General features: G+C 35.2%; 1 protein-coding gene across 2 annotated transcripts in view; it reads left to right on the top strand.

Annotated features, from left to right (window-relative positions):
• Positions 1-12423, top strand: part of BDP1 (B double prime 1, subunit of RNA polymerase III transcription initiation factor IIIB) — a 105582-nt gene that overhangs the window by 68687 nt on the left and 24472 nt on the right. For both annotated transcript variants that reach the window (XM_007486499.3, XM_056824730.1), the window contains exons 17-25: positions 94-304; positions 1024-1208; positions 5684-7010; positions 7678-7856; positions 8851-9055; positions 9532-9650; positions 9828-10032; positions 10759-10964; positions 11959-12346. In XM_007486499.3, the coding sequence (XP_007486561.1) occupies positions 94-304; positions 1024-1208; positions 5684-7010; positions 7678-7856; positions 8851-9055; positions 9532-9650; positions 9828-10032; positions 10759-10964; positions 11959-12346 (3025 nt within the window). The remainder of the gene's footprint in view (positions 1-93; positions 305-1023; positions 1209-5683; positions 7011-7677; positions 7857-8850; positions 9056-9531; positions 9651-9827; positions 10033-10758; positions 10965-11958; positions 12347-12423) is intronic.

Here is a 12423-nt window from a genome sequence, read left to right on the forward strand (position 1 = left end):
TTTCAAATTCCCTTTCTGGGGTTTCTAAATATTCTAGCAGAAATCTTTAACTTTAGCTTCCACTAAAACACCATTTTGCAATGTTTTTGACAGTCTTCAAGATGGCAATAAATTAAGTACATTCAAAGAAGGGCCTGTAAGGAGAGCACGATTTCAGAAGCCAAGACCCAATGTAGGAAGAGCAACTGGAAGAAGTGAAATTAGCCCACGGGAAAAGGCATCCAAGGAAATAAGTGTCACTGGAAAAGTAGAGGCAGGTTTGCTTCAAACTGATGGTGAATTCAATTCTCTTCCTCTCCCCAATGTAAGTTTTGTGCATTTTTCTTTATTAAAAATGTACTTAGTTATTTTTTCAAAGAAAGTCATATCAGATTTCCATTATGGACATTAGCTTACTCGCAATGAAATTTAAAACTTTGAAAGTAGGATAATGATATGCAGATTCTAGAAGGTGGAAAATTATTTGTTAGGTACTAAATTCAATGTGAATTTGCATACAGTATAGTCATTAGGGAATATGCTGTAGCTGAAATAATGTTAAAAATTACTTTGGAGAAGTTGATTTCTTTCTGAATCTCAGTTTTATCATCTGTAAAACTGAGAGAGTTGGTTTAAGACAATATCTGAAAGCCTCTAAACATTCTGTATTTCAGGATTTTATATTGCCTCAAGGTTCTTATTCTGTCAATTATCTTTCTATAGTATTGTGATATGAGGTATAGGAAATTTAGGATGAATCTGTACTGATTATAAGATATTCCTGAAGATTTATTTTTTAAACTGACACTAACTTATTGTTTGATGTTTTTTAAAAAGTCATTATTTGAGGAATATATTAAGTCAAGTTTCCATAAAAGTAGCTAAGAAAAATGTATAATTTCAGAATTATTTTTTTATCTAGGACAAAGATTTGTTGTGACTCCCCTCCAAATAAAGTATTGGTTATAGTGTGCCTTTAGAAGAGTATTAGACACTTCAGATCATGCTTATGCATTAGTTAATTATTGTGAATGTCATTTCTAGAACATAAACTGTGGCTTGCCATCCCTTGTTGAAGAATTTGAAAAAGAAGCATCTTCTCAAAAGGGAATCTCAAGTCCAGTAATTCCTCTGAAGCCTTCTTGCATTTCTCCTTCAGAAGAATGTGAAAAAGATAAGGAAATACAACCCACAGCTGATCTGGAGCAAGTTCCAGATGTTAGCAAAAGGTATTTGAATTGAATGTATTTATTTGTAAGAGAAAATACAATTTAAATTTATAGTTGACATAATTAGGTAGGATTTCTGATACTCTGGAAGACAAAAATAAAATTTAAGACTACCTTAACAAAAGGGAAGCCACGAAAGTATGCTAAAATTCTTAGATGGTGATTTGGGGATCAAATGAGTTAGTAGTACAGATAGTAATTTTATGAGTTAGGAGTGCAAGAATAAAAAGAGGGAGTAATAAAAACCATTTAACAAGTACCTACTATGTTCAGTATAAAAAGTACCTACTGTGTTTAGAGCACTGAGCTAAGCACTGTAGGAGATACAAAGTGCTAAGCACTGTAGGAGATACAGAGTTTGAATAAGTTAGACATTTCCTTATAGAAGAGCTTGCAGTCTAGTAGTGTGTGTGGCATACATACTGATAACACTAATACAAAGAATTATATGAGAAATGCATTAGAGAGGTACAAAAGAAGTGCTGAGATCTGAGATGAGAAAATTCACAACTGACTTAGGGGGAATCAGTGAAGATCTTCCTGAAGGAAGGGACAATTTTAATTTTAAAAGATAGGTAGAAATTCAACAATGGAAGTCTGAGAAGTACATTCCAACTATTGAATTAAAAATGAGTATGGTGATGGGAAAAGCATGTTTTGAGGGGATAGTAAGTTATCTGGGTTAGCAGGAACATGACATGTGTGGGTGGAGGAATAATTCAAGTCCAGAAAGTTCAGTGATGCCATATTGTACACTGTCTTGCATGTCAGTCAGAGGAAGCCACTGAAGAGATTAAAGCAGAATAACATGACCAGATAAGGGAACTGTATGAAGATTAGACTGGAATAGGCAACCAATGGAGATGGGAAGACCAGGTAGGAAGTAGTTATATAGTCCATTTGGTGATGAGGATTTGGACTAGTTTGGCTACAGTGGGGTAAAAGAGGAGGGGTTCATGAAAGGTATCATTGAGATAATAGCAAAAGGATTTGGTAATTGATTAGAGGTAATTAGAGGTGAGACGTGACAGACAGGAAAGAATCAAAGATAACCTTAGAGTTTTGGACAAGAAACTGGGTAAATGCTGGTACCACCAAGAAAGTTTAGAGGAAATATAAGCTCAGTTTTAGACATGTTAAATTTTGAGATGTTATTGAGACACACAGGTTTAAGTAACTTGTAAGCCGTTGTAGATAGGAAATGCAAAAGAACAGTTAGGACTAGATAGCTTACATTTGGAAGCTGTCTCCATGAAGGTGATAGTTTGGATATTATAAATGTAAATGCAATTTACAAGGATGGAGAAAAGGACTAAGAATAGAACTTTGGCATGCACCCATTTTAACATGATGGATAAAGGATGACAAGCCAGAGAAGAAATAGTTATAAAGTTGGAAGAGGACCAGTAGAGAGGTTTCATAGAAGCCAGTAAAACCAGTGGTATCCAGAAGGAGACAATGTCAAATGTCACATGTTGCCAAAATCTGATGATGGTTGACAAAGACCGGATGAGGATTGAAAGAGGCTGGTTGGATAAGATGACTCCTTGGTAGAGTCAGCACCAGTAGAGTTATGTAGGATGTTGTCTTTTTATAGTTTAAGGTGGAGTGAAGGGAGAGTCTGAATATTAACAACTTTTTCAAGAAATTTTGCAAGAAAAGGGAAGAGAATGAAGAAATAATAGCCAGCCAAGGGAATAAGGATTAAAGGAAGACACTTTTTTTAATAGCATTGAGAAGATTAAAATATGTTGGTGAACACATAAGGAGTCAATGGAGAGGGAGAAATGAAACCTTCCTAGAATAAGAAAGTTTTCTTTTAGAGGAAGTTTGAAAAAATGAGATCAACTTGGGAAGAGAAAAAATACTAGTTATTTTGATGCAGGAATTTATGAGAAAAGAGTAATAATACTGAAAAATTTTTAGAAAAGGGGTTGATGGGGTCACCATCAGAAAACCTTAGTTTGTGCAGTGAAATAGGGAACTTAAATCATTTGCTTTAAGTTTGCAGACTGAGAGTGTTAGGGTCTTGAAGAGAGAAAGGTTTGATACTGTCACTGTGGGGAATGAAATTAGAGATAACTAAGAGTATATCTGTAATATTTGCACAGAGCCACTTAACCAGTTAACAAGAATCTCTGTTAAGTTCCTATATAGCAGACACCCTACTAGGCTACAAAAAAGGAAATATTACATTCTGCCATGGGTAACAAATATATATATAAGTACATAGAGAATCAATACACAATAAATGCAAAGTAGTTAGAATTGGAAGATATTAGCAGTTGGGAGGATAAGGAAATACTTTAATATGGGGCTTGAGCTGAACACTGAACCCAAAAAGGGATTGGTAGGGGTCAGGAGGGAATGTATTCTATAAACAGGAGTCAGTCAAAAGCCACAGAGACAAGAGATGTAGTGCTTTGTGGGAGCAAAGGAGAAAATATCATTTTGGCTAGGCTATCTGAGTTCAAGAAGGGAAATAATGTATAATAGGGATGGGAATAGAGGTTGTAGTCTGACTGCAAAGAACTTTAAAAGCAAAAGAAGTTTATAAAAGATGTTCCAGAAGTCTTAGTTTAATTTTAAGCTTAACTATATTTTATTGTATAGGCAAAAGGGAGTTTATTGAATAAAGGAATGCAATGGTCAGATCTAAGTAGCCAAATAAGTTTGGCTGCATCATGGAGGATAGATTGGAGTGAGAATAAATGAGACAGGGATACTAATTAAGAGGAATTTTTAATAGTCCAGCTAAATGAGGTGATGAGGTGGTAACTGTGTGAGTAGTCAAAAATGATTGGATTGTGAAAAAGATTGTGATGGTAGAAACAGTAATATTGGTTGTTATCTGATATCCCCCAAGGTGCTTTCTCTCCTTAAGAAGTTCAGCACTTCTCCAACTCCTGCACTTATTCTAGAACTTTCTGAGTAATTAGTTTTAAAATACACATGACCTCCCAATTCCTCAGTCATTTCAAGTCCCATCACTTTCTCCACTCCAGCCATACATACAGATATTTACACCATGGATCTCAGCATTACCCATAAGTTTCTTTGATAAAAAAATTCTAAAATTCCTTTATCATACCAGCTTTCCTTATCATTAATCCTCTTCCTATACCGTACCCATCTTTGCTTTCTTGTGACTTCAGATCTTTTCACCCATCAATATTTTCTCTAGGATGTGGAGAAAATCTCTGCTCTAACTACTTTCCTTTTCCAATCTTAGCCCTATTCCACTCCATATTGTAGTCTTTTTTTTTTATCCTGACACACAGAAACCCTTTATTCTTAATCCTATCCACTCATCTCTTTTAAAATTCTAGCCATGAATTATTCCCACCACTTTCCTTCTCCTTTCTTACTCATATAACCCAGTTTGATCCATTAGAAATTTATGTTCTCTAACCACTATTAGATGCTCATGAAAGCAAGGCAAACCTTTTATTTTCCCTTGAGTCCCCATATTATTTCCCACAGAAATTATTGCAAACCTTCTTTTCTCTCTTCAAAACTTTCCATAGTTATAGCTAAGGATCTTTTATCTCCCTTTTTTAAAAAAGCCTTCCTTCTGTCTTATAATCAATACTAAGTATTGGTTCCAAAGCAGAAGAATGGTAAGGGCTAGGCAGTTGAAGTTAAGTGACTTGCCCAGGTTATACAACTAGCTAATATATGAGACCAGATATAAATTTAGTATCTCTTGTCTCCATATCTGGCTCTCCATCCATTGAGTCACCTAGTTGTTCCAGTACTCTTATCTTTTAAAAACCTTCACTAAATCCTCTTGTCCTTTCAAGCTATCGTCTTCTCTCTTTCTCAGACACACTCCTGTCCATATTCGTTATGTCCACTTCCTTCCTTCTACTTCCATTCAAGTCTTTGTTGAAGTCTGTCTTCTGACTTCATCACTCATGAAACTATTTCAAATTGCCAAATCTGGTGATTCTTTTTCAGTCTACTGATTTGTATAGTTTGAGGAAATTTAATAGAGTGATCTTTTAAGTACAAGGATTATAGAAACATAATAGTGAAATAAAAAAGGAAGCAAAGAAGTAGAGCTGAGGAACTTCCTTAGGCACAAGAATAGTACTATAGAATTGGTTAGTTCTAGGAGAAGAGGGAACTAGAGGGCAAGGCAAAGTTCATTGGTAGGTATGAAAAACACTGTAAGTACTTCATCAAGTAATGCAAATTTTAGATTATCGATGAGGAGATTCTCATGGCACATAGTTGAATAATTCCTACCTAAAAAACCCCCAACTTCTTGAAGTAATAGTACCATTTGTTATCTTTAAGTGCCCTCTCCATACTCCCACTTTTCTTCACAAGTATTAATAATTTCCGATTGATGCTTAAATGACTGCTTTTTTTAAACCAGAACCCCTTTCTAGCTAAAGGTAGAAAAAGATTTAAGTTTCTTTTGTAGCATTAACTACTTTTCAAATGTCTAATATTTTCTTTCTCAAAAGCAAATGTCCTCAAGATGAAAAGCTTTCTGTAGCTAAAAAACCTCCTTTTGTGAGAAGTCGATTCAAGAGACCAAGACCAAACTTAAGAAGAGCAATTGAAAAAGGTGGAGCTCCAGGAGCAGAAAAATGTGAGTTGTTGAAGAAATTGGAAACAGAAAAATTGGAGATTATGATACAACATGATGATCGTAACCAGGACGCCATCTCCTCCCCTCAAGATCATGCCTCTTCCCTTCAAGACAAAGTCTCTCCCTTCTGTCAAGATGATTCTTTCCCACCTCAAGTCACTAGTTTCTCCCAAGTTGATGCTTCTTCCCCTAAAGATGATTCTGTTCCCCTTCAAGATGATTGCTCCTCACCTCAAGTCACTGCCTCATTTCCCCAAGTTGATGCCTCCTTCCCTAAAGATGATTCCATTCCTCTTCAAGATGATTCCTTCCCACCTCAAGTCACTGCCTCCTGCCCCCAAGTTGATGCTTCTTTTCCTAAAGATAATTATACCCTTGCTCAAGTTGCTGACTCCTCCCCTCAAGATCCTGCCTCACCCCCTCACCTGGATACCTCACCCCCTCAAGACAGTGCTTCTCCCCCTCAAGTCAATGCCTTTCCTCTTCAAGATGAAGTTTCTTCTCTTCAAGATGATACTTCTTCCCTTCAAGAAGATGCCTACCCCCTTCAAGTCATTGCCTCTTCCCTTCAAGTTGATGCTTCTTCTTCTCAAGACAATGCCTCACCCCTGCAAGTCAATATTTTTCCTGCTCAAGTCTGTACTTCCCCCCATCGATTGGCTGTTTCCCCATTCCAAGTTGAAGCCTCCTTTCAAGATAATGCCTCACCCCCTCGAGTCAGTGTTTTTCCTACTCAAATCTGTGCTTCCCCCCAATTGGCTGCCTCCCCCCTTCAAGTCATTGCTTCTCCCCTTCAAGTTGATGTGCCTGCCTCTCAAGACAATGCCTCACCCCCTCAAGTTAGTGTTTTTCCTGCTCAAGTCTATGCTTCCACTGTTCAACTGGCTGCCTCCCCCCTTCAGGTTATTACCTCCTCCTATCAAGATGATGTCTCTACACCTCAAGATAATGCTTTTCCCCCTCAAATGACTGCTTCCCCTGCCCAAGATGATGCTTCTTCCCTTCAAAATGATGCCTCTCTCCTTCAAGTTGTTGTCTCACCCCTTCAAGACAGTGTCCCTACTACTCAAGTTGATGCTTCTCCCACTCAAGTCATTACCTCCCCTGCAGAAGATGATGAGTCCCCTGTTCAGGTTGCTACCTGCCAATCTCAAGCTGATGCCTTCCCCATTGCAGATGTCAACCATCTGTGTCAGAATGTAAGTGATGCTTTGTAATATTAAATACTTTTGGGAGCATTTACTCATACTTATGGCTAGTTATTATCTTGGGATTTAGTTGTCTAAAGATTTTTTGTACATGATTTCTACTCTCCCATTCCTTTCTTTCAGTAATACTACATAGCTAAAGGTGCAAACATTTAGTAGTTCTAATCATATAAATAATCAGAGACAAGAATGTGAAAAGAACCTGCCTTGAAGTCAGCTAGTCTGAGTTCTTGACCAGCCTCTGTCACTAACACTAAATTGATTTGGCATTTATCATCCCTCTAACTCAATTTCTTTATCTCAATGGTAATAGTATTTTGATTGATCTCCACTGGGTTGCTAGATAATGATATTAAATAGTGAAAGTGAAAATTCATTGAAAAGTTATGTATTTGTTTATTTTAAATATTTACCTTATCTTTCATGAGTTAGTCCAGAACAACATTATTTCTTGTGACATAAGGACATGTGCTTGATGTAAGGAAAAATTCATTATTTACACTAATGAATATTTGAATTTTTTATACAAATAAAAACTTTTTTGAGCTAAAAATAATTTGACAGCTTGTTTTAACGTGTCCCAATGCTTTTTTTGTTAGTAGTATTTATATTTGCCTTTTAAAAAATAATTAATTCATTTGTGCAACATGCCTTTTAGGATACAACTGAAAGTTCTCAAAAGTCTGCAATTAATCATGAAGATCCAGGTCCAGAGAAGGGGGTAGAAGACCTGCTTTTAAAAGAACAGACTCCAAAGAAGCTTTTAGATTCATTGAACTGTGAACTCGAAGAACCCTTTATAGGAGCACAAGAAAATGATTTTGCTGTTTCTACAGGGTGAATAGTTTTACTTTTTATTATTGTTTAGTAGGATGGGGAAAAGGAAAAGTAGGAGAGACTTTTAAAAAATTCCATTCATTTTTCTTAGCAGTGTACAGCATTTTTGAAAAGTGTTTTGGTTTATATTTTGGCATAGTAACTACCAAAAATACCAAGATAAACATGTATACTTCAGCATTTTTTAATGACATAAAATGAATTTTTTAATTCATTTTATGAATTGAGAAAATTTTATATGCATTTTAATTAAAGCTGAGTGGTGATGGGTTCCCCCTTCGTTAGTTATATTGCAGAAAGGATTCATAGTTAAAAATTGAATTAGATAACTTCGGAAGTGATTTCCAGCTCTTAAGATTACATAATTTTCTGATATTTTACACTATGATAAAGTTAATGAATAGAAGATTTTTAACCTTGTTTTTTTTTTTTATTTAAAAAATGAATGAAGGGGCAGTGGGGTGGCTCAGTGGATTGAGAGCCAGACCTACAGACAGGAGGTCCTAGGTTCAAATCTGACCTCAGACATCTTGTAGCTATGTGACCCTGGACAAGTCACTTAATCCCCATTGCCTAGACTGTACCACTCTTGGAAACAATACACATTATTAATTCTAAGGCAGAAGGCAAGGGTTTTAAAGAAAAAAAGGGAAAAAATGAATAGTTTTTTAAGTGCTTATTATGTACTAAGCATTGGCTAAATTCTGGGGTTATAAATAGGAAAGCATGATAGTACCTGCTTCCAATGAACTAATGTTCTGTGAGGGGGAGACCCATGTTTTTAAATTTTATGTTCACTAGTAATTTATTTATAATAAGTACATTAATTTAAATCTAACAGGCCTTTGAAAATATTAACATATGAGGAAGTAATTTGCTTAAGTTTCTGTAATTTAATAGAATTCAGAGACTCAAGTTTTAGATCATTAGGATGCTTTAAAGCTTCAAGTTATGATAACTTTGTTTTCTCTTCTCCTTTCCTTTGGATTCTTAGCATCCAGAATTCCCAACAAGAAATTAAGAAAAATGATATTCAGCCACTGCGAATGAGGGGCCGATTGAAGAGACCTAGGCCAAACATAAGCAAAGTGGAACGGAGAGGATCTAGGTTAGCAGGAAAATGTGTTGTTGAAGAAAGGGCTAAGGAAGAAGGAATAATATTGCATAAGAATGAATCTGAAAGTGAATCCTTCACCCTTGTAAGTTAATGTTCTGCAGTTTTATTGAATTATATCAAGAATGTTAATGGTATGAGGTGAAAACTCAGAAGCAGTCCCACAGACAAATCAGGCAATTATAGAACCAGCACCTACCACATGTATAGTAAGCCTCTCCAAGACTCTTTGCAACTCCTGTATTCCTTGTACTTAGCTGTATGACTTTAAGGATTATAAACATATATATATATATGAATGAATCATTTTATTTTCTGTTCTGTCCTATTATTTGATTGTAAATAGTTATTTGACAAATGTTTGCCAATTGATTGTTTTTATAATCTTTTCCAGAAATTTAAACCAGCAGTTAATATATAATACACAAAGGCATCATAGTTTTCTTAATCCTTACTATTATTATGAGTCAAATAATTCCTAGGTATTTTCTGCTTTTTGAAAAAAGTAAATCCTACATGTTTATTTTTCTTATATTAACATAGCCTAACTTTGGTTTTCAGCCAAGTTCTAAAATTGAAAGTGAAGTTGTACCTTTTGAAGTGTGTGAAAGTAAGAATCAAGGAGTTTCAGAAGAAAATCTGCAAGTTAGCAGAACTGAAGTTTTAAAAGAACAGATAAGGTAAGTTTACCCTTGATAACATCAAAGAAAGTTTAAAAATATGAGTGACTATTTTTTGTAATTTTTAGCATATATAGGATATGTTTCATATACCTGTCTTTATATATAGTTATTTTATTCCCATACTTATTATCATTGAATATTTTGTTCTTCTACTTTTTTGTTTTTAATTTAAAGCAAAGAAAAATATAAACTTCATACTGTCAGCCCAGCACAGTTTAGGAGGTGCCGATTCCAAACAGTTAAGCCAAATTTGGAGAGGGCATGCAGAAAGAAAGAAGAACCTGATACTGAAAAGATTGTGCCAAATAAAAATGATACAAGAAGAGCAGAAGATAAGTTGTTGCAGCAAGAAGACTCTGATACTCACCAGTCTCTAAAAGTGAGATTTTTTTCCTGCCTCTAGAGATAGATTTCATATTTAAAAAAAAAACAATCCAAGAAAAAATATACAATAATATTTCAATAGATGTTGAAAATTCTTTTGTTTTAATAGTTTTTAAATCAAAAGTTCCTTGTCAAGTTATATATTGAGAAAGATCTCAGATTTAATTTACTTTTGTTCATAACAGTCATCTTAAATATTTTTGTTTTTATTTTAGCATTTTCTCTTTATAACTAGACCATTTAGGAAAATCCAAGCTTTTTAGAGCTTTCTAGCTTTAGTGTGTTTTGTTTTAACATAATTATGAAGAAGAGCATACTTTTGGGAGTCTTCTGCTTTTCTTCCTGGGAATTTAGGGAAACTTTGAGTGTTAATAAGTTTCATGAATTTATTATGTATGTTTTTTTTGTTTGTTTGTTTGTTTTTAAACCATTTACCTTGGAGCAGTCTTGGAATCAATACTGTTGGTTCTAAGGCGAAGAGCAGTAAGGGCTAGGCAATGGGGGTCAAATGACTTGCCCGGGGTTATACAGCTAGGAGGTGTTTGAGGCCAGATTTGAACCTAGAACCTCCCATCTCTAGGCCTGGCTCTCAATCCACTGAACTACCCAGCTGCCCCTATTATGTATGTTTTTGATCAGGTTTAGATAAGAACATCATACTAAATTGAAATAAACCACATTTTGGTACTTTTTTTGTTTGTTTGTTTGATTCATATTTAAGGATAAAACAGAGCTACTGTCATCCCTGGGGATCGCACAAAGAAAAGAACATGGGGATTCTAGAGACTTTGCCTTGCCCAAAGAATATAGTCAATCAGAAAAATTGGATTCCTTTGACAGGCAGCTGGAATGTTCTTGTGACAGTGGTCCAGGAGCTACTCTCTCATCTGTAGGTGTTGAAGAGCAATTTCCAAATAAATCAACAAGGTACTATTTCATAACAGAATAACAAGAATAATAGCATTTATATAGTGTTTTAATGTTTATAAAGAATTTTATAATTATCAGCTCATTTGAGCTTCATAACAACTGTCAGAGTTAGGATGCTATTATTTATTATTCCAGTTTTAGAGATGAGGGAACAGGAGCATTCTCCACTAGAGATCCAAAGCTCTAGTATACTGGTATATCCAGTATACCTACCTAGTTGCTTCTAGTTTCATGTAATATAATTTCTCTGATTAGGAAATTAAAGATACCTCCTGTCTATTATGAAAGAGTGCCTTTTATTTATTCCATTCATAGAAGAAAAGAGTTTCTTATTTATTCATGTTAAGTGAGTTTCTTTTAATTTTTGACTAATTTTGCACTTTAACATTATGCTCTTTTCCAAGAAAGGTTTTCTCTTATATCAGTTGATGAGTATATGGTGTATCTCACATGTTGATGAAACCTAGCAGGGCAGGAAATGTGATGAAGCTAGAGAGAAGCTACATCCTCCTGCCCACATTCTAATGAATGGAGCTAGAAGCAATTCATTCAGAGAATATGCCTTTGGTAATGTTTTAACTTCTTTTACCCTCATATATTTCAGAGACTAGATTGGAATAGCCCCCTCAATTAAAAAAAAAAAAGTATGACTTTGAGGAACTTTCTCAAGTTCCTCAAAGTTCTTTACTTTTATTTCTTCTTCTATAATTCCCTTTTCCATTTTCCATTTGGATGGAAAGGAGAAAGTAGCCCAGGGTGAAAGTTTGCAATGGGTTGACATGTGGCTGGTCAAAAATTGATTGTACTGCTAAATACAGGCAAGTGAATTATAATTCTTCAAGGAATTAACCCATTAAGATAGGTGGTTATGATTTTTGTTGTAATATCTTAAACTTATACTTCATCTTAATGTCCTTTATTGTTAATAAAACTTCCCTATAAAATTATTTGGTCTATTGACCACACTATTTTTTTTTTAATGATCATTTAGGCATACACAACAATCAAAAGAACCAAGTTGTCTAAAAAATACTCTGGGTCGAAGGATAGTTACTTCCTCAATCTCTGAATGTGAGATGGATAATAGTGATAGGAGAATCCATCGGAAGTCTAAGCAAAATTTCAGTAAAGGACGTGGGTCCAAACGTGTCCGTGCCAGGATTTCCAGGAAGGAACCTCGGACCTCAAAGGCAGTATTAGTAACACTACGAGCATCTCAGGAAGAGGATGAAGAGGATCTAGAAGACCTTGAGTCCGAATATGAGGAAGAAAACTACCACCTTGCACCAGAAGAAGTCAACAAAGCACCAGTGTTTGTACCAATTGGACTCCGCTCACCAGAACCTGTTTCTGCCCAAATTGAGGAAACTATGGAAGAGGTATGCAACATTTTTGTTTGGCTGACATTGTGGAATTACTTAGCGTGTCCCTCCCCTCCACACTCCACGACATTTTC

The sequence above is a fragment of the Monodelphis domestica genome, chromosome 3, assembly GCF_027887165.1.
Source record: "Monodelphis domestica isolate mMonDom1 chromosome 3, mMonDom1.pri, whole genome shotgun sequence".
NCBI classification, from domain to species: domain Eukaryota; kingdom Metazoa; phylum Chordata; class Mammalia; order Didelphimorphia; family Didelphidae; genus Monodelphis; species Monodelphis domestica.